At 36.1% G+C, this 23,127-nt stretch overlaps 1 protein-coding gene across 3 annotated transcripts; it reads left to right on the top strand.

Moving 5' to 3' along the window:
- The first annotated feature begins 5,989 nt into the window (after window positions 1-5,989).
- On the top strand, window positions 5,990-9,056 carry LOC113320532. 3 transcript variants are annotated; one of them, XR_003346159.1, is made up of 3 exons: window positions 5,990-6,249; window positions 6,489-8,373; window positions 8,708-9,056. XR_003346159.1 is itself a non-coding variant. In XM_026568433.1 (3 exons), exons 2-3 carry the CDS (start codon window positions 6,607-6,609, stop codon window positions 7,985-7,987), a joined length of 1,287 nt encoding a protein of 428 aa, XP_026424218.1. In that variant the 5' UTR covers window positions 5,990-6,249; window positions 6,489-6,606; the 3' UTR covers window positions 7,988-8,109. The 3 variants fall into 3 exon arrangements, 2 of the variants coding, with proteins under 2 accessions (XP_026424218.1, XP_026424217.1); XM_026568433.1 differs by lacking the exon at window positions 8,708-9,056 and having other exon boundaries at window positions 6,489-7,886; window positions 7,981-8,109; XM_026568432.1 differs by lacking the exon at window positions 8,708-9,056 and having other exon boundaries at window positions 6,489-8,493.
- Window positions 9,057-23,127: the final 14,071 nt, after the last annotated feature.

Below are 23,127 nucleotides of genomic sequence, written 5' to 3'. Positions count from 1 at the left end.
AGGTTTGACCTTTGACCGTTGACTAGGCTTAGACTTAGACGTTGACTGTTAGCTGACTCTGTCTGACCATCACTTTGACCGTTAGTTAACTTAGTTGGATTGGACCTTAGTTAATGGGCCTATTTAGATAACTTGGGCTTAGTATCATGTATTCATAGATTGATATTTTGGACCCCTTATGATCTGAATTGACCTTTGATTCCTTCTAAAAAGTTGTAGATATTCATAAGACTTAGCTAATGGACGAACAACCTTAATTCAATTAGTAAACCTTAACTATATTAAATTTAGAGAATACAAAGGGTAGAACCATAAATGGGCTTACAACCATTAGATAGATTTGTATGTCTCTTGTGTGAGCCATTTTGGCTAGATTCTTAGACTTCTTGTGTGATTAACAATTAGTCTGTATTAACAACGAGCGATTCAAAGGATGAACCAGTGGATCGTAGATCTCGAGGTAGGCGTGGTTTGTCATCAAAAGAGGTGGCGATACATTTGACTCTTTTGTAACCATTGTTGTTTCTTTTACAAAGTTTATGCTTAACAAACTCATGCATTGTCTAGTGTGCATTCCATGTTTTGTTTAAATTGCATTACTATATTTCTGTTGATTTTGTTAATCTTTCCATGGTTTGGAAAGGACTTGTGATGTTTGTTTGTCATATGAATTGTTATGGGAAATACGAATTTCCACTTATGGTACATAGGATACGCTCCTTCACATTTATATCTACATGAATTCAGCTTTTATGCTTATATCGGTCGACAGTTTACGAGTTCGGAATTTTCGACATCAATATTTACGATTAGGTGCGGATTTGCGAGTTCGGAATTGCACAACCATAGTATACATTGTTTGAAGAAGGATTTTGCCCATATACATGTTTGTTTACTTCTGTGAGGATATGCTCTTTCACATTTATATCTACATGAATTCATCTTTTATGCTTATATCGGTCGACAGTTTGCGAGTTCGGAATTGTAGACATCCATATTTACGATTAGGTGTGGATTTGCGAGTTCGGAATTGCACAACCATAGTATACATTGTTTGAAGAAAGAGCTTGTCCATATTCGTGTTTGTGTATCTCAGTGACTTGGTCAATATTTAATGTCTGGAAAACATTATTGTTTTTCTTAATCTTGTTTATGATTACTTAGAAGTGAAATAATAATTATTCCCATTTTCAGTTTTCAGAGACAGATCAGAGTTGCGCAGCGAAAGCCACAAGTGTTGACTCCGTTAATTTGTTAACTTCTGCTATGTTTACTATGTTGTTTATTGTATCTGTAAACCAATTGAGTATTGTATATGTATCATTTGAGAGAAGTTTATGTATATATATTCTGAGCAGGGTTAGTTTTGGGATAAGTTTTGTAGCAGATTTCTTAATTGAATGTTTAAGTGTTTGAATTAGATCTGTATACCCTCTTTATTTAGTTAATCTCTTGGATTGGTCAGCTGCTAGCTTAGGGGGTGCTACAATGTAGCTTACAAAGTCATCTTCAAATTGCTGGTAGATAGAATTAGACCATTACTTCAATTCATAATCAGCCCGTTTCAGAGTGCTTTCCTACCCAATAAAGCTATCCATGACAACATCGCTATTGCAACTGAACTTTTTCACCACATATGAATATCTCCACCTACCAAGGATCCGAAAATTTCTCTTAAATTAGATGTTCAAAAAGCTTACGATAGCCTGGACTGGGGTTTTGTGAAACAAACGCTAACATCTCTCGGATTCCATGAGAAGTTCATTGCATACCTGATGCTCTGCATAACTTCAGTTACATACTCGGTGAATGTTAAAGGCTCTCCACAAAGGAACATCAAACCTAGGCGTGGACTCCGAAAAGGAGACCCCCTATCACCCTACATTTTCATCCTCTATGCAGAAATTCTCTCAACGAACCTGGCAAGAATGGAGCACAAAGGAGAAGTACAAGGCCTGAAAATCTCATCTTTCGCAAGACCTATTCTTCACCTGATGTATGCAGATGACCTGCTAATCACATGGAAAGCAAACCAGGATGCTTTCCTTTCCCTAAAAATGTGTTGCACTCTTATGCCTCTTGAGCGTGCCAATTGATAAATACCCAAAAATCAATGCTGATTCATCACCCAAATCTAAACCAAAACCAGGTCCTTTGGCTAGCCAACACCTTCAATACCCCTACAACCCACAACCCCACGAAATATCTGGGAGTACAGTTTAAAGAGGGAAGGAACTCGGCTCCCATGTTTGCACAGTTGTTGCAAAGAATGGAGAGGAAGACGAAGGGATGGATGGCGAAATTTCTCAATCAGGCAGGTAGATGGACTCTTATCAATTCTTCATTGATGCCTACTGCTAACCACATTATGCAAACCCAGCTGTTACCGGTCTATGTACACAAAAAAATGGATAGGATATCGAGGAATTTCTTTTGGGGGCGTGACCTCAATACAAAGAAGATGCATACAATTGGGAAAGACAAATTAAATTTGCCTATTCGAAACGGAAGTTTGGCAATTCAGAACGCCAGGAAACAAAATTTTGCTTTGCTGGGTAAAATAATATAGCAACTCTATGAAAAGCCAAACACGATTTGCAACTCTCTTTATCACGCAAAGTACTTGCAGGAAAAATATATACTGAGAGACCCTCCCAAACTACCGTACTCGGCAAGTGCTGCATGGAAGAATATATACAAAGTAGATTATTTGTTCAACATAATTATGCAATACAGATCGGAAATGGGCTCACAACAAGAATTAAGGAGAATTGGTACCACATGCATGAACCAATCAACTCAGTAACATGCGAGGAGGAGAATTGGGTAAGTACTCTTTTCGAACCTCACTCTTTCAATTGGAACATACCTATGCTACGCAAGCTATTCACACGGGATGCAGTAAATGCAATCTTTGGAATTCACATCTCAAATCCTTCCATCCCTGACAAACCAATTTGGCCGCATTCGAATAATGGAACATACTCAGTCAAAAGTGGCTATCAGATATTAGCTTATCAGCCATCGTCTACCAATAACGACACACATGACTCCAATGCTACTAGCTACACTGAACAGGACTTCAAAAAAATCTGGAAAGCGAAGTGCCCTTAAAAAATTTGACTTTTCCTATGGAAAGTCGCTCATGATGGATTACCAACTATGAATCTTCTGCACAATAGAAAGGTAACAAACAGCGACGCGTTCCCAAATTGTCTCCAACAACCGGAAACTACAAACCACTGTCTCTTTGAATGCATTAAGGCCAGACAGGTATGGACTCTGCTCTGCTCCTCTCTGAATGAAGAACTTGTCTTAGAAAATCCATATGAAAGGTTACTACTCCCACCACACCCATTACCATCAACCATATACCACCCAAATACAACCTTTCATACCTAGAACCTAGGCAGAAAAAGAGGCCAAATTCCAAACCGGTTCAATGCACCAAGAAATCTCAAAGATCTTCTAGGGATGGCGGACGGAACAGAGACATTTACGACATGCTGCTACACGATATAGAATATCTTGCTGGCAACAAATGAGAGAGTCCACAAGAACAACATCCAGTCTCTTCAACAAACCTGTCATATTGCCATACTCCTAAGCCAAGAATTCAAATGGGCAACCAAACAGAATTTGATGACGAAAGCATATCAGCCATGACATAACAGAACAGTAAGGCGAAATAGGCGGATAATTTGGGTTAAATAGAATCCGCCACCTCAAGACTGGTTCATAATTAATACAGATGGGGCTTGCTTTCTACAACCAGGAGGTACAACAGGTATAGCTGGAGCAGGCTGGATATGTAGAGACTCAAAAGGAACTGTTATAATGGCAATGTTAGCTCCAATTTGGGTTAACAACAGCAATGTTAGCGGAGACTTGGGCCTTCCTGCTGGCCACCAGGATGGCAACAACCAAATGATGGCCAAGGATAATTTTTGAGACTGACTCGGAAACTTTGGCAGCCTTGTTTTACAAAGACAAGGAACAAGCACCATGGATCATTCGAAATATGATAGGAGAAATCCAAGACCACCTACACCGAATCGCGGAATTCTCTATAAACAACTCATTTAGAGAAACAAATCAGGCGGCAGATGAACTAGCGAACAACGGAGTGAAACAACAAATACAGGTAGGAGAGAATCTACACTCGTGTATCTGGGAAAATGTAACCCCGCACTTCCTCAATGTAATTGTAACAAATGATCTAATGGGGCATCACCATCAATTAAGATGTTTGTGTGGAAATTAGCAAACTCCATACTTCCAAATAGTATGCGAGTTGCTGCTATCTTACCAAACAAATAAATCTTGTCAGTTATGCAGTGAACACAACGAAACAATGACACATATGTTTCTTGAATGTAATTTTGTCACTCAAGTTTGGAACCATTTAAATTTCAGTATTCCATATGTTAGAGGTAATGCAATTGACTGTCATGATTGGATGAAAAATTGGTTTATCAATACCGAAAAAGATGGCACTGATATGAGTTGGGAAGAGCTTTGCAGCACTATATCTTGGCATATTTGGAAGGTCAGATGTAATAAAGTTCTAAATAAGAAGGACCAAAATAGTTGGCAGACTGTCATAACAATTGTCAAGTACATAAACTCCTATATGTCAATCAACAATAAGGATTACAATATCATACAAAGTTTGTACTATGATCCACTCAAAGACCAGAACCTACATATAACCAAATTGACTACTTGGCACTACCCTGGTTTCATGAGATATAGAATAAACATAGCAACATCAATGATGACTGATATCTGTGATTCTGCAATGGCACTAACTCTAGTTGATGATACATGTCATTGCAAAGAAGCAAGAGGAGAATCATCGGGATGGAAGTCCAAAGAACTTCTTGAACTAAATGGAGCTGAAGCTGCTTTCCATTGGGCTACAGAATTAAGTGGACACAACATTGAATTTCAATGCGACTAGGAACCAATATTGTTGCTGCTGATTGGAATGTAAAAGCAAACAGATTCAAAGGCAGTTCTTTTTTTTTTTTGGAAGCCAGTACAACAAACCTCTTAGCTTTAAAGCTACTTCTTTTATTTTAATTAACAGACAAAACAATACTTTGGCTGCAAATTTAGCTGTTTATTGTAACAAATCTATCACGTTGGATAGATAGAAAAATGATGAGCTTAGACATTTGATGAACCAACTCAATATTAGAAATGATTCGGACAGAAATCTAAACTTCATCTGGTCTTTTGTTTAGGATTGTTCCTATTTTTCTTATAAAAAAAAAAGCATCTGTATATGTTTAGCGTGTAATGGAAAACAACTTGACTGTGCATTTTTTATTTTGTTTTAGAGTTGGATACGGAATGTTGGTAAAACATCATATCTCACTGCTCAATAGACACGAAACGAATAAATTGTTAGTTGGAGATATTTAAGATCTCTTGATTCGAATCTTAAACCTCTTTGATCCACCTCTTGTATACAGAATCGTGCACAATGTTTATAATTACACATATGACCGATATCAATCATTGTATTACGGCACCAAATACGGGCTTCAAAACTCGTAAAAAGTTTACACGGAGAACGCATTGCACTAATTTTGCACTGGTAGAGATGGATCTGGTTATGCGTGACAATAACCGTAACCAGCGTGACGCTCGTAGACCAACAACAAATTAGGTAATCAAAACCATGTCCATCATGTGATCCAAAAAAAAAAAAAGAAAGAAAGAAAAATCCATGTCTTATGAACGGCCAGAAGATAAAAAAACTAATAAAAACCCGCCAAAAGTACTCATAACTGGTAGATAAGATGACAGTTGCCACGTTAACTGACCCAAACAGAAGCGACGCGCGTTTGTTTTCTATTCGTTTCTTGACTCTTTTGACTCACAATGTTATGCACCTTTGACTTTCTCTTTCTATTATTTGTAACGGAAAAAGTACAAAATGTTAAAAACTTCTGTTTCTCAAAGTTCAAAGTTCAAACCGTCACACTTTTAACCAGAGCCTTCCGAAAAAGCACCTTCTCATCTGCCAGTCGTCACAACTATCAAAATATCCTCATCAATGATCATCATTTACAGTATTATGCTTTAGAATTTCGATTCTAGAGATTGAAACGCCATAGATTATTGATTCATTTCTGATTTTGGAAAGAGTCTTTGAGTAAAAATTTCAGAAAGAGCAGAGACTTTTCTTTTTGGTTTTTCATGTGTGTGTAAATTCATAGCATCTCCTTAACAAAAGAGGTATGTTTACTATCTGATTACTTTTCTATGGTTTAATTTTTGGTTTCTGGCTCTGGTCTATCACATGCCTTCAACTTTGTTGGGTTTTTCGAAGTAGTATTTGATCATTTGATTGATGTAAATTCTTCTAATTTTGGGATATCAGGCAATTGATAAGCTTCAAGGCACGATACGCTGTATACTAGTAGGAAAATGGTAAAATTTTTGTTATTTACGGTTTCATTTTCGTTGTATTGTAGAACTGGAACAATTTGCTGCTGTAGCGGCCGAAACCTAGATTAAGAAGAAGAAATTAGGGTATCTTTGTACTGTATGTGAAGCTTGTATACTCTGGGAAAGATTTTAGTTGGGTCGGAGATGGCTTCAGCTAGTAATGGAAAAGGTATAGAGGAAGAGGGAGAGGAAATAGAATTAGAGTCAGGGTCGACCTCTAAAGGCAAGAGTAGAAGTCCTCTTCGCATTTTTACATCTCAAAAAAGGTTGCTGGCTCAGGAAAAAAGTCGTAAAGTATTTCCTAGCATGGGATTTCAGAAACTTACGTCAGCTTTGTCTGGTTTAGGTTCCCCATCAACTAAATTCCAGGGTTTTGCTGAGGGGAGAGATGACATTTCGCGTTCAGTTCCTTCGTCTCCAAACCAAGGTATCCAAGAACGTTTCACAGTCCCATTTGTTCGAAAGATAAATTGGCACTCTCTAAAGAAAGTGTTTATTGAATGGATCAAAGATCCGTTGAACATGGCACTTTTTGTATGGATTGTTGTCGTTGCTGTATCAGGTGCCATCTTGTTCATGGTCATGACAGGTATGTTAAACCATGTCATAACTAAAAAATATCAGAGAGACACATGGTTTGAAGTTAATAACCAAATTCTCAATGCTCTTTTTACCCTTATGTGCTTGTACCAACATCCCAAACGAATGTATCACCTCATACTTTTACTTAGATGGACACCGAAGGATGTCGCTACCCTGAGAAAGGCTTACTGCAAAGATGGAGCTCGTAAGCCTCATGAGTGGGGACACATGATGGTAGTTGTTTTTCTGCTTCACATAAACTGTTTTGCTCAGTATGCATTATGTGGTCTAAACTTAGGTTACAAGAGAGCTGAACGACCACCAATAGGAGTCGCCATCTGCATCTCAGTTGCAATTGGAGCACCTGCAGTTGCTGGTGTGTACACCATGCTTAGTCCTTTAGGAAAGGAGTATGATGACTCTGACACGGATCAGGAGGCTCAGATTCAAATTGTTAGTAATACACCGAGTCCTTTACGGGCGAATAGATTTGCGAAAAAGTATTTATTTGCATCAAAAGATGATGCAAGGATCATTGAAAGCACGCCCAGATGGAGTGGCGGGTTACTTGATTTGTGGGATGATATATCTCTGGCTTATCTCTCATTTTTCTGCAGTTTCTGCGTTTTCGGATGGAACATGGAAAGACTTGGATTTGGGAACATGTATGTTCACATTGCTACTTTTCTTCTTTTCTGCCTCGCTCCATTTTGGATATTTAACCTTGCTGCGATCAATATTGATAACGAAACTGTTAGAGGTGCATTGGGTGTGACGGGCATCATTCTTTGTATATTTGGTTTGCTCTATGGAGGTTTTTGGAGGATTCAAATGAGAAAAAGGTATAACTTGCCAGCTAGTTATTTCTGCTGTGGTAACCCTGAAGTGACTGACTGTTTACAGTGGCTTTGCTGCTGTTCATGTTCTCTTGCTCAGGAGGTGAGAACTGTGGATTTCTATGAAATTGTGGAAGATAAATATTACGGTAGATCAATGGTCGAGAATGATATGCCTATGTTGTCTCCTTTGCGGAGAGAAGATGGATCAGTTCAGTTTAGGTCATTCCCAAGTTCTCCACTCTATGGAATTCCAAGTACTTCTCAGAATCACATACCAGATGCTTTGAGTCCTCAGAATCCATTTATGAAAGGGTACCATAATCCAGATACATCATCTTCTGTAGTGAGGGAAGAGTCCTCTTCTGAAGCATACAATGGTACAACTATTGTAGCACCACCTGTGCACTCGTCGATAAAGAGAGAAGATATCTAATTAATTTTCAGCACTTGCTTTCTGCATCGAAGGACTATGCCTAAAGTTCTTTGTAATGTAAGTATATTTTTGTGATTTTTCCTATGGCATTTCAGATGCAGATTTTTCGGTTCTTATGATTGTAAGATTCTATACCAATCAGTCAGTCCTTTATCCACAGAATATTTGTTTCCCTTATCATGCCTGCAGATGGCGAAGGTAGTATCAGTACCCATTCCCTCAGTTCTAGGTAGGCAAAAAATAATGTTATAGAAAGACTGCGTCCGCTTAAACATATTTATGAAGTTGTATAGAAATTTATTACCATTTCCATTGTGATTTTTAGTTTAAGATTTATTCAGTTAATTGTTAGATTTACTCTTAGAATTTTGGTGATGATGTCTGTTCACAGTTTGTGAAGAAAGCATGCTGCAGCACTGATGAGGATGCAACTCTTATAGAGATAACGCTTGTAGGTGAGTAGTTAGAATGAATAACAAAGGTTTGTACATACTGCCGAACAATGAGAGTAAATATCCAAGGTAGGATGATCTCTGGAGTAGATCCTACAATGTAAAACTGCCCTGGCCTTTTTGTTTCGATAAATTCAAAGCATCAAGATTGAGATGCTTGAAATGAACTCCTAATCCTTGAGCTGTTGTGAATAAGTTGTTTCCGAAGATGATGTACAAATCTTATTAGCTTATTTGCTATGGTGGCTTTTTGAATTAGGAAAATTTCTGCTTATTGGATTACAAGGTCTATCCAGTGTGAATAATGAGTACATGCTTGTGGTGATTTTTAGGTCATGGGTCTACGCACATTTGTCCCACGAATCTACATTTCTGTCCACTTGCAAGTATGGAAAATATATAACTTCTGGCCATACTTATGTTGAGACATACCGAGCATCTGAATGTTTGGTGATCTCTCATATGATTCAGAAATTATATTTTCTTCTGAGATGCTTTACGAACTAGTTATGTAGGATGCTGCGTATGGGTCTCAAAAACATCCTATTGACCATGCATGCCCCCATGAATCTGATAAACTAGGACTGTTTGTTTTGTTCTGAAAACATGAGAGTGTAGGGCATTGCTGGTGAGCATTGTACCCTAAAGATTCATTTGCTCCAATGAATCAACAAACGTGCAAATGAATCAAATTATTTATTCGAATCGTCGGCTGAGTAGTGAGTGAATAATGTCATGTTCTACAAGTGGTATGTTTGTTCTTGCACCAAACTAATCGAGGATGTTGCCAAGTTTTTTAGCTGGATCCTGAAAATGATCTCCAATATAATTTATTGGAGATCATTAAATAAATCAAATTATTTTATTGAACAGCAGCTATAAGCGAGTCGTTTCTGAAAATGATCTCCAATAAGTATTGTGCTGTGAATGCCGAATTTATTACCACTAAACAACAGGAGACAAATGGAGAGTCCAAAGATATTTTTGTTACAAATTCAGAATGGAATAATGTGTGGATATTCCACTCTCCATGCTTAAGTACAAGACACGTCTGGATAATTGGATATGAGTGCCATGCTGACTTGCTCGGCAACGCCAACACGTGGAATCTGTAAGGCGTACGTGGCAGTTAACTAGGATACCACTTTGGAATATCTGCACCACGGACAAAGTTTGAGGTAATGGTATTGTGCCCATATTGCCTGCCATACTGCTCCTAATAAACTCAGCCGATCCCACATCTTTGGATGATACCTGAACTGACGTACGTATTAACAAGAATACCACCGACATTGACGTATTAGTCCCGTTTAATACTTGTGTTAACCATAATCATATTAGGTCTCTTGTATTAACACGCGAATTGTCTCTCGCATTTTGTATGAAACACGTTATTAATTTCTTTAATTAAGAGTGGTTTAAGAAGTTCGTCGTATTAAGTAACTTTAAAAAGTTGGATATAATCCTGATAAGGGAATGAGGTTATTGAAGTTTAGATGAATGTGATGTGACTCATATGATCTAGAATCAGATGCTCGTCCCTGCCTCGACTTTTTCCATTGACGTATACAACACTAGATGATGATATTCTCATTTCGTATAGTATTACTTTCTACTAACTATAATTAATTACCTTCCATTAAAAAAATCAAAAGTAGTTTACCGACCTTTCTTTTTTCTTTTGACTAGAGAGGAAAATTATTACCGACCTTAAACAAAACGTATGTAGTTGCCTTGACATTCGAACGTGTTTGTATGTTCAATCCGATTAGTTTAATTACAGATTCAGATATCTTAGCAATTGAATATATATTGCCACCATGGAATGAATTATTTCTAATTCTCTATTATTTCTCGTCTTCATTAAATCTTAAAAAAATGGTATTTGCTTCATGTTGCTTGCAGCCTGCGTAGTTTGTTTTCTGGATTTTTATTACAGATTTATACAGGTTCTGGATAAGAACTGGTAAGTTATGCTTCAAAAAGAAAAAAAAATGAAGTTGGAGGAAGCTAAAATTTGTAGAATCAAAACACACCCACAATTGGGGATATGAAAACTAATTGGGGGATATGAATTGCTTCCCGCAATCAATAATGTTTGCTAAGGAGTGTTTTGGGGATAAAAATATTAAAATACTCTTCTCTCAAAATAGAAATCAAAAAACAAAATTATATCCCCCATTTCCATCTTCTCCTCTTATTAATCTCTTTTAGGGTTAGGGCTTAGAAACCTAAAAATTTCTCCATTCCTTTTCAAATTTTAAAGTTTCCCTACTCCCTTTCAAATTGTCTTCTCCTTCTCTGCCGACTCCTCTCTTTGAAATCGATTTTTCTTTTTTTACATTCGGAAGTGATTGATTATCATGCCGGAAGTGATGAATATCATGCCGGAATTAATGAATATCATACCAAAAATGATGAAGACCATCCCGGAAGTGATGAAGACCACGCCGGAAGTGATGAATATCATACCGGAAAAGATGAAGATCATGCCGGAAGTGATGAAGACCATGCCGGAAAATGGTGCCGGCATGCTTGGTAACTATCATTCAATGCCGTAACTAAGTGACGGCATGCTCGATAGAAATCTATCAATGCCGGTACTCAAGTGAAAAAAAAATCAAGTTTCTGGATACTTTACATCATGTGTCGGCAAAGAAATTCAAGCAACATACCATGCCAGCAGCTGTACCGGCATGCTCGAGAAGTAACAGACTGTGCCGGAAGTGGACTAAAAACCAGGAAAAAAAAATTCAAAACGAACTGAAATTCAATTTTCTAGTAGAATTTTTTTTCTACCGAAAACTCTGCGTAGTGGCAAACATTTATGAAAATTTCCAACAATTGCCGGCATGGTGTTTTGGTTGAATACTATGCCGGCACCGAGCTTTTTCAGTTGTAAAAATGGTGGATTGAAAGAAAAAAAAAAACAAATTTTCAACCTCTTAGCAACAATTCTCTCTTCACAATCATCCTTCATTTACACCAAAAAAGGTTCTCTCTTAAATATTTTTTCCCTCCCTCTACTCTCACCTCACTCACCCAAATTCAAATAAAAATACACACTAATCATTTAATAAATACTTTGATTTTTACTAATTTTAATTAATCACTAAACCTGATTAGTAAAGAGTAGATTAGGATTTGAAAAAATATTTAGATAAGGGATGACCCTGATTGGATTTTTGGATCCACCTCTATTCCCTAGTTAATTTTGACATCCCCATTGGCCGGTTCATCAAAACCTACCGGCCAATACCCCGGTGATTAGGTCCTATTTCCATGAGCATACCCTTTGGTGGGACAACTGTATTTTGTTTTGTATGCCAAATTAAGTTGCTTTTTTAAAAAGGAAAAGCTAAGTTAAGCTTAATTAAGCTAGTCAACTTTTAGAAAGTAGACACTAGTTTTGTACCTTTGTGAGTTTGTTGATATGTGGTGAACTGACTAGTGACTATATATAATGGAAAAACAAAAAAAAAAAAAGATTGTCCACTACATTTTGTCCAAGTTTGAGAGTGACTGATCTTTTAATCAAATTGAATGCTCATGCAAGTTCATTAGTTTTTTATAGTCTATTTGAATCAGGTAATTGATTAAATTTTTTTAGAGCATAAAACAAGTAATTGACATGTGTGTGGTCATTTGCTTTTATTTATTGCAACAGTTTTTTATTTACTGGTCAGTCCAAATCAATATTTTTACATAGTTGTACTTGTACCAGGACAGCTAATACTAGCCCCAATGTAACCTCAGGTCGAATCGATATTAGCTCACATTTTCGTTGAAAAATAATTGTATTAAACCACAACTATGTCTTGTTTGTAAAAAAACAACATAATTCCAGGCTAAGTACTGCCAATAACAATATGTAGTTCTATTTTTCTTTTAATCATAAAAGCAAATTCATTATTAGAAAAGAAAGTTACACAGATTTATCCAACTCAATGATTGAGTGGATGCATCTTGGTGGGTTCTCGGCCCAAACTTGGTTACATTGATACTTCTTGGCATATTTGGCTAGGCCATCAGCCGCTTCATTACCTGTCCTAGGAAAGAAAACACATCTAATACTGTTGATAGATTCTACTATCCTACTAATATCCGAAAGGAGATTATGGTCATGCCAATTTGAGTTACCAAAATTTGAAGTCACAGCTTAAATGACAGTTTTACAATCACCTTCAATGATAACTTTACTCCAACTTTTACTCTTTATCCACTCCACTGCTTCTAGAAGTGCTAGTCCTTCCCCTTGTTCAGCATCTCTAGCAGTTGTCACTTTCATCATGGCCTTCAGAAATCGTCCTGCACAGTCTCTTAGAATTAGACCAATACCACAAGTTTTAGAATGCTTGTCAAAAGCTGCATCAAAGTTTAATTTCAACCAGTTTTAAGGAGGTTTTTCCCATTTTTTCTTAGTTATGCTGGCCTAATGTCTGCTAGTATGATTATTCTCTCCACCTAAAATGTTATGTTTAGTGCAGAAATTTCTAATTCTCATGATAATGTTGTTGCGATGAGAATTTTTCCCCTCAAAAACAGTTAGACATCTAAACTTCCATATTTGCCACATAATCACTGTAGCTTAAAGGATACTTTCTTTGTTTTTAAAAGAGATGTTGTTATGTTCTTGGCTCTAGCTTTTGATCCAATCTTGCAGGGACTTGAAGTGTTGAAAAGAGTGCATTGCTTCTGGGAGAATGGTAAACCAGATGACTTGAGCCATGTCACAGTGTAGGAAGATATGAGCATTAGTTTCTGGAACTTGTTTGCAGAATGGACAAGAATAATCTTCCATTAGGATGTATCTGCCCACTTTGGTTCTTGTTTGCAATATGTCTTTCAAGCACCTCCACAGAAAAAAAATTGAGCTTATATGGAAGCTTTAGGTGCCATATTTTCAGCCAGAGTTTTTGTGCTTCACTGCTTATGCCGTCTTCTTTGACTTCTTGTGTCAAAGCTTTATAAGTAAATTTGACAGTGAAAGTGCCATTTCTTGTTAAGCTCCAGTTTATGGTGTCCCTGGCATTTGTTGGGATTCTTATTTCTTGAATTTTCTTGCTTTCAGTGTGACTGAATGTATGATTTATACTTTGAATATCCCACTGTTTGCATTCTCGCTTGATTAAACTCTGAACAATATCATTCTCTACATAGTGTTGAGCAGCATTTGTGAGATGTGTATGAGGTATGTTTGCAATCCAGTTATGTTTCTAAATTTTTATCTTGGCTCCATCTCCAACAGACCACACATAATACTTCTTAACAATCTGCAGTCCTTGTAAATGCTCTTCTAGATCCATGAGCCTTGAGTTGTAATTTCATCACACAAAGGGTCTTTGTTGTGGAAGTATTTAACCTTCAGAATTCTAGCACAAAGAGAGTTTTCAGCTGTAATCATCATCCAGGCCAGCTTTGCAAGTATGGCATCATTAAATTTTGTGGTATTTTTGAATCCCATACCACCCAATCTTTTTGGTTTGCACATAGAACCCCGTGAGATTGGACACATTCCTTTCTTGTTGTCATCTCTCCACCAGTATCTTCTCTGAATTCTATCAATGGACTCAGTTACATGTTTTGGCATTTTAAAGCAACCCATTTGGTAATTAGCCATGGTACCTAGCACAGACTACACTTGAGTTGATCTTCCAGCTTGATCAATGATTTTTCCATGCCAAGTACTTAACCTGCTTTGCACTTTTTCTTCTATTGGATTAAAGCTCTCCCTTTTGTTTTTACCTAGGAAGATGGGTAGCCCAAGATATTTTTCATTCAACCCCATTGTCTTCATTTGAAGTAAATTTGTAAGATGATGATCTCTCTGAGGTTGCAGCACTGAATTTGTTTGATGATGTACAGCAGGTTCCTTATTCTTGATATTTGCCTTTGCAAAATAGAAGGCAATCATATGCAAAGAGCAGACTATTAATGCTTGGACTGTATTTGCTTGGTTTAATGCCTTGAATTTTCTTTGTGCTTTCAGCTTTGCATAACATTCTGAAGAATCCTTCCATGCAGAGAATGAATAAGTATGGAGATATTAGATCACCCTGACGTAATCCTCTTGTTGGAGTGAAAGGTTGACAAGAAGAGCCATTGAGAAGAACAGACACTGAAGTTGTTCCAATACATTGGTTGATCATTTGGCACCATTTGTTGTAGAAACCCAGTTGCTTCATTATATCTATTAAGAATTTCCATTCAATTCTGTCGAAGGCTTTCGACATTTCCAACTTTATACCAACTTCTCCAAATTTATTTCTACTCTTCCTTATGTGATCCACAATTTCATGTGCAATTATTGTGTTATCTATGATGTATCTATTTGGGATATATGCTGCTTGAAATGGGGATACCATTTTTTCTAGGATAGGTTTGAGTCTGTTGGCAAGCATTTTTGAGATTATTTTGTAGTTTATGTTGCATATGCTAATGGGTCTGTGATATGATGGGGTTTGAGGGCATTCAACTTTTGGTATAAGTGTCTGAAAGGTATAATTTAGCTCTTTTAGGAGGTAGCCATTTCTGAAAAAACTTAATGTCATAAGGATAATGTTATTACCTACTATGTTCCAGCATTGTTGATAAAATCCTGCCTGAAAGCCATCTGGACCTGGTGCAGCCCAAGGTTTGATTTGAAAGACAGTATTTTTTATTTCCTCCATGTCTGGTAGTTTTGTTAATCTTGCATTATCTTTTTCATTTATACATGGGATAATGAGGTTTAGAATTTCCTCATCTCTTTGTGGATTTGATGAAGTAGTAATGGAACTGAAATGTATGTTGAGGAGTTGCTCGATTTCTTTTCTATTTGAGTGCCACAGACCCATGTCATCTTTGAGAGAATCAATATGGTTTCTTCTTCTCCTGTAGCTGGCTCTTGAGTGCAAGTACTTGGTATTTCTGTTTTTTTTTCAACAAATTCTCCCTTGAATTTTGGTACTTCATGTCAGAGTCCATTTTGTACCAATGTCTGAGTTCTTGTTTTAGATTCTCCATAGTGTTGTTGTTGCTAAGACCCTATATAGCTTGAGCTTCTTGAATTTTCTTTACCACCTCCTTGATGTGCTGATGAACATTGCCAAAGACTTCAAAATTCCATCTTTTGATTTCCTACTTAGTGACTTTCAACTTTGTGACAGTTTGGTAAGCAGCAGAGCCTTGTTGTGTTTGGCTCCAAGCTTTTTCAATAACTTCTTTACATGAATCTTGGTGGATCCAGTTTTCATAGACCCTAAATGGTTTTTTGAAGTTTTTTTTTCTGATGGGTTTGTGCTCATTGATATGGGAGTATGATCTGAGCCAAATGCGGTGATATTGTAGGTTGTTGTTGCAGGAAAAGTATCATGCCATCTTGTATTTGCCATTGCTTTGTCTAACTTTGCCTCCACCAATTTGTCATTATGTCTATGATTGCTCCAAGTATATGGATACCCTGAGAATTTTACTTCCAATAGGTCAGTCTGAAGAAGCTAGTCTTGGATTTGTTTGTTGATGCTTGATTGCCCATTATTTGCCTTTAAGTTCTTCTCTTGAGAATTTATTGTGATGCTTAGATCCCCTATTAACATCCATGGAATCTGCATGTTCTGGTTTCTTGCTGCAATTGACTCCCATAGATCCTTTTTTTCTTGATATCTTGGACTTCCATACAGGCATGTTAGCATCCATTGAGAATTTTGAGGATCAGCAATTACCATAACTTCTATCTGATTTCTATGTTCATTTATTAACTGAATTCCCATACCATCTTTCCAAAGAAGAGCAATGCCACCAGAAAAACCAATAGATGAATGTGACCAATGTATAAAATACGTTGTGTACATTTTCTCGAACTCTTTTTCCTCTTCTCTGATTAGAACCTTCACCCTTCTCAAAATGACTGTCAACCTCCTCAGTGACATGATATCCATCTGAAGGAAACGTACTTCAGAAATTCCTATCTTTTTTCATGCTGAAAGTAAGAAGAATACTACATGGAACTGAAAAAACAATAGCAGAGAATCCAACTTCATTAAGTGATTTAGTTGTTGGAATTTGGGGTGGCAAGAAAATCCTAATTTTGTAGGGTAAGTAGGTACAAGGTTTAGAAAATCCTCATTTTTGCAGCAAGTGCTACTGCTCCTTATTGGTTTGTGAACCATGTGTGGGAATAAGATACAATAAACAATCTTCTTTTTTTGACTGATTTACGTCTCAGTAAAATATATTGGGTACAATAAGTTGGTGTAGACCAGAAACAAAAAAGATTGCCTCAGTGTCAAGTCTGCTTACCAGATTCTTTGTAATCTCAAGCTCCATGGGGATGTTGATAGGCAGGTAACTTCTAATAATATCAGGTAAAAAATTTGGTCTCTGGACCTAATACCAAAAATTAAATTATTTTTATGGAAATGTGCTAGAGATATAATGATGTTAAAGCACTACTGGTTGAGTCTACCAAGCGTTGGTATGCGAAGTTTGGTTGTCAAGTTTAGTTCCAAACTCGTACTCTTGGATTGGTCATTAAAGTCAATTTCGTTAGATAGCCTTCGGATAACAAAAATATCGATACTACTGTAGCTCCCCACAAGCTAGAAGCTTACTAATCCGAGAGATTAACTATAACATGAGGCACTAAGGATCTAAAACCTCTAATAAAACACTAAGGAAGAAGTTCTAAACAAAAGTTAACCCAAATATTTCCCCTATCTGAAATAAATACAAGAACTCCTCTCAAATGATACATATTCAATAGTGAGCTGATTTACCCATAGAATATAAACACAAAATAACATAGCTTCATAATCTGGGCATAACCCACTTGTTCCTGCAGTTGTTCTCCATTTCAATCTCTTACACAAAATCATATTATAGTTAAAAGTTAAAAGAGATAAAATATTATAGTTAAAAGTTTCGGTTAACCAAAACTGACTGGTTTTGTACCGAACCGAGAAGGCTTGTAACCGAATCGAACCATATTATCTAATGGTTTTCATTGGTTTACAAAATTTAAAAACCGAGTGCTTCGATTTCGATTTTTTCTGGCAAACAACCATACTAAACCGAACCATGTGCACCTCTAGTTTCCAAACAATTCACCTACTTGAGGTTTTTAATGATGAACTTAAAGAAAAAAAAAATCTAATTATGGATTGAAGTATCTTTTTCTAAAATATTTTTTTTTTATTATAAAACGAACTTCTTTATATATATATATAAGGTTACATATGTTACAATAGGACTTTTACATCATCTTAGATATTTACATATGCACTCAAGAGGGGTTAGATACCACATTCTTGATATAGGTACAGAGGTGGCAGCTATAGCTAAAGCATGTGCTATTCTGTTTGAATTTCTTTTTATATGAATACATTGCCACCTATCAAAAAACTGGAGTAAGTATTTATAGTCCAAAATGATGTTGTGATTACTTTATATCACATAATTAAAAGTTCCATTAACTGCATTTATAACATTTCAATTATCTCCAAAAACATTGATGATGGGAAACTTCAAGTCTTTGCTCCATTTGATAGCTTCCAACAAAGCTACTGCTTTTGCGCACTCAATATTCCGGGTTGTGATGTTAAAGGACTTGGCAGCGTAGAAAGTACATGCATTATCAAAAATGATTATCCCAATACCAGCATTTTGTAATACGTCAGTTTTCGCAGCATGAATATAAATATGATAGTTGTTTTTATCAGGCATGTAGGTATTAATGTGATTTAAGGAAGTTATGTGAACATGCATCTTATTTGAGTTTGTATTTATTTATGTCCTTAGTTTATCATGCATTATGTTTATGTGATGCAGAGTGTCATAAGGATTCTGGCGGCGCTTATTAAATACGCATTGGCATCTACTTTTCCATATGTTCCAAAGGATAACTTCCGCCTTCTTATAATCTATCTCCACATCTTTTGGATGCTTATATTCTTTGTCAAACCATGCTACTATCCATTGTCTGATTGTTGGGTACCACTGCATTGAAAAACGAGACAGAGAATCAACTTCAAACCAAATTTCTCTTGCGAATGGGAAGAATTTAAACAAGTGTTCAGCTGTTTCTTCTGTAATCATACATAATGGGCAGAATTTAAACAAGTGTTCAGTCGTTTGGATAAATCTCTTCATATTTGTTCTTAGTGGAAGAATGTCTTGTATTACTTTCCATAAGAATAGTAGAATTTTCTTGGGTATGTTCATGTGCCAGAAAAGTAGCTATTGCTTCTCCATCAGAAGTTAAGAACGAACCCCATTTTCTTTCAGAAGTTGCTGATACATTGAACTAACAACGAAGTTTCTAGATTTTGTCAATTTCCATTTGAGTTGGTCTTCTCCTTATAGTGGAATTCTTATATCAAGTACTTGTCGCCTCGTTTCTGAGTCCATGCATCTTTCCAGAATTTGGGTATTCCACCTGTGATTATTGTGATCTATTAAATCTGATATTTTTCGGACATTGTAATTTGTTGATCTCAATTGTATTGGCTGCTCTCTTTCCGGAATTCAACGATCTTGTGTAATACTTATGTGATCTTCTTTTCCTAATATCCAGAAGCAGTGTTTCTTGACATTGGGTAAGCCTCTTTGTATTCCATTCCAAATCCAAGTTCCTTGACGTTTTTTTATGAGATGAAGAGGATGCTTTCTGATAAAGTATTTGGATTTCAATATTTTAGCATATAAATCATTTGGATGAGTAACCATCCTCCATGCTAACTTGGTTAACATAGCTTCGTTGAAAATTCTGATATTTTTGAAACCTAATCCCCCAAACCTTTTTGGTACACAGATTGATATCCAAGGCTTTGGTTGAAAACCTCTTTTGTTATTCTTAATTCCCCACCAATACTTTCTCTGGACTGTTTCCATTTCATCAATAAGCTTAACTGGAAGAGGAAAAGATAACATTTGGTATAGTGCCATTGAGTTGAGTACTGATTGAATTTGATTGTAAATAATTATATATACTCAAAAAGATGACATCAGACCCTTGTGCAAAATAGAGATATCCTTGCTTCAAAATAAAATAAAATAAAAAAGAAAAAAATTATAAAATTACAAATAATCGGTAGGGATCCTTGTCACCAGCTGGGCACGGACGCCGTTCAGAATGACAATCCCTAATCTAAAATATCATAAATCAAAAAAAAAAAAAAATAGATATCATAAATCAATATCAATAAAATAAAATACAATATATATCATAAATCAATATCAATAAAATAAAATAGATATCCCAAAGGGAAAATTAGGCTAAGGCCCAACCCATAGATAACTCATAATATGAGACCCTTAATTAAAAGAAGTTTAAATCTAGGCCCCGAGTTATTAAAAGACATTCATGCCCTTTTATATATTGTCAAACCCCAAATTAAATAAAATTTAAATTTAAGCCCAAAATTATTAAATCTAGGCCCAAAATTATTAAAATACAGTGTGAATGTGTAAATATAAGTTACACATGCATATGGCATGTGTATCTAGAAGTTACACATCCTTATGCCATGTGTAATGCAAAGTTACACATCAAAAAAATAGACATCAAAAAGAGCGCATACAAAAATACATGTATTACTTTAATATTCATTTACAATAATTTCTTAGCATGTGTAACTAGAAGTTACACACGCATCTGTCTAGTGTAATTGAGAGTTACAAATGCATCTATCTAGTGTAATTGAGAGTTACACATGCGTCTATCTAGTGTAATTGAGGGTTACACATGCGTCTATCTAGTGTGATTGAGGGTTCCACATGCGTCTGACTTGTGTATTCAGCGTCAATTTCAGTTCCAATGAGACCTAAAATATAACAACAAGCAATTAGTTTTTATAAGATTAAGTGAAAAACAATGTATATTCAATTTCACAACATCTGAGTAGTGAAACTAGCAGTTACCGACGCAACTGACTAGTGTAACTAGGAGTTACACATCCATATTGGAATTCAGCACCATAATTGATAAAGGAAAGAACATAAGCATGATTACCAAGTATATAATGTTCAAACCACTGATTTCTGCAGTGAATCTACGAGTTAAAGGTTCAACATTTCCGTGCAAACAAAGAATAGGAGACAAAATATAAACTGAGGCATGCTGGACTAACCTTGTAGTAGTATCAATCGCAATTTTCATTAAGTTCTCTTGCTTTAGTTGAGTTGCATTGTTCATGATGAGCTGACCTGGTAACATAATGCAAAGTATGAGTTAGCAACAAAAGAACTGGCCATTTTTGTATCTAGTTTTCGAAAATTAATGAACCTGGACTAAAGGTTGACTGTCATAAAGACCAGTTTTACTTGATACTTGAATAAGTAATATTTTGGGGCTAAGCCACTTTATGATCCAGTCCAGTGCCAGTGGGATGACTGTTTGAGCCTGTTAGGATTCTAAAGGGCACACATTAGGGTTCAGGACGTAGTTATAAAAACCACTATCAGAAAGAAAGAGTTTCTCTTTATCTTACAGAAGAAAAACGACATAAATATATTTCCAACTTTTACACATTCAAATAGCATGTGTAATTGGCAGTTACACATACAACTAGCATGTGTAACTAGCAGTTACACATCATATGGCATGTGTAACTGCTAGCATGTGTGACTAGCAGTTACAACTAGTTGTATGTGTAATTGGCAGTTACACATCATATGGCATGTGTAACTAGCAGTTACACATCATATGGCATCTGTATAAATCATTAACCTAGTAGTGTTATAGGCATGTGTAATCGGCAGTTACACATGCATATGGCATGTGTAAGACGCAGTTACACATCAGCATTTACCTGGCACATACACTGTGTTAACTACATAGAATTTCAAATACAGGAGAACTCTATTACAAAGCACACAAAAAAACACAGACAATACAATATGCATGAATTCTGATCGAGTGTGTGAAATGCTTGTGTAATCAGCTTGTACACATACAAAATGCATGTGTAATCAGCAGTTACACATCCATATGGCTTGTGTAATAGGAAAATACACATACATATGGATTGTGTAATCGGCAGTTACACACCCGTATGGTTTGTGCAACTGCAAAAGAAGGTTTTTCTCAGCTCATCCAATCTGTGAGGTCTACTTGACGAATGGGATTAAATGACACTACCAGTTCATAGAAACCAAGCTCAAGCTTAAAATACAAATTGCATCATGTCTTAGCAATTGAAACTCAGAAACTTGCATTCATAAACTATACAGAATAATATTGGAATAAATTATAGATGTGCATACTACATATTAAAAGTTTTCCTCAGCTGCGCATTCTTATTGTGCTTTCAGGTATCCATTCTAGGAGATACAAAAGTTTAGATTGACTTTAAGTTAATGAGTATCACACAAAGTATTATCTGTATGAGTAAGGTCCTTCTTGCTATGAATGTGAACATAAACATGTTACAGTTTCTATTCTGTTAACTGAAGTAGTGTGGAACAAATGAACTAATTCTAGGATAGAGCCAGTCATTAGATAATGATAATAACATCGTCATTTAGGGCCAGAACAAGAATTTGAACTTGCATATCATATACCCTTTGCAACATTACATGTCAAGGTTGCGTATACAAATACATAGCAGTTTGACGGAAAAGAACAAATAAATAGACAATGCAAGGCATATTAGTAAAAACAAAATAAAAAAAAATGGTACCTTGAAGCTAGTGATAGATCCTGATCAGCGCCTGCAGACACTTTGTGGAAATTTCCTCGAGAAAAATTGTCTTTAAGAAATGATAACCTTCTCAGCTCCACCTCTAAGTAAATGGAATCTGAAGAATCACCTTTAAAGAGCAAAAAGAAGTAGGTTCTGTGGACCAATGAGATGCAATAGAAGTGCCAAAGTTCAATAATCTATCGTTGTTTCCTCTCGAACTCCAAGGGTCATTGTGAAGGAGATTCTGGAGAATCTTGTATTGGATCAATGCCTACATCTTTTACAGACTTAATAGATTCATAAGCCTTTACTTCTTCCTCCTTGGCCTACAAAAGAATGAGCCAGCCAAGTTAATGGAGTGATCCTTGTTAGCTTATAAAGAGTGATGATGAGTGTGAGCGAAGGATGCTTCAAACAAATATATACAACAGAAAATACTAGATAATTACGCTATTCTAAAAAAATCTTTTTTACAGTGTTCGTTGTGATGCAGTTAATTACGTAGCACAGTCTCACCTGGTCATCAATACGTTGTTTCTCATATTTTAGTTTAGCCATCTCCTTGAGATCTGCAACAAACTTTTGGATGCTAGTAATATCTTCTTTATCAGAAGTCTTCTGTGAATTCCTTTGCCCTGCACAAAACAACATGAAAACCAGTATAATCAGCCAAAAATGAACATAAACTAGATGCATAA

Source organism: Papaver somniferum, chromosome 11 (assembly GCF_003573695.1).
Source record: "Papaver somniferum cultivar HN1 chromosome 11, ASM357369v1, whole genome shotgun sequence".
NCBI classification, from domain to species: Eukaryota; Viridiplantae; Streptophyta; class Magnoliopsida; order Ranunculales; family Papaveraceae; genus Papaver; species Papaver somniferum.
Note: the sequence above shows the minus strand (reverse complement) of the source record. Positions and strands in the feature narration are given on the sequence as shown.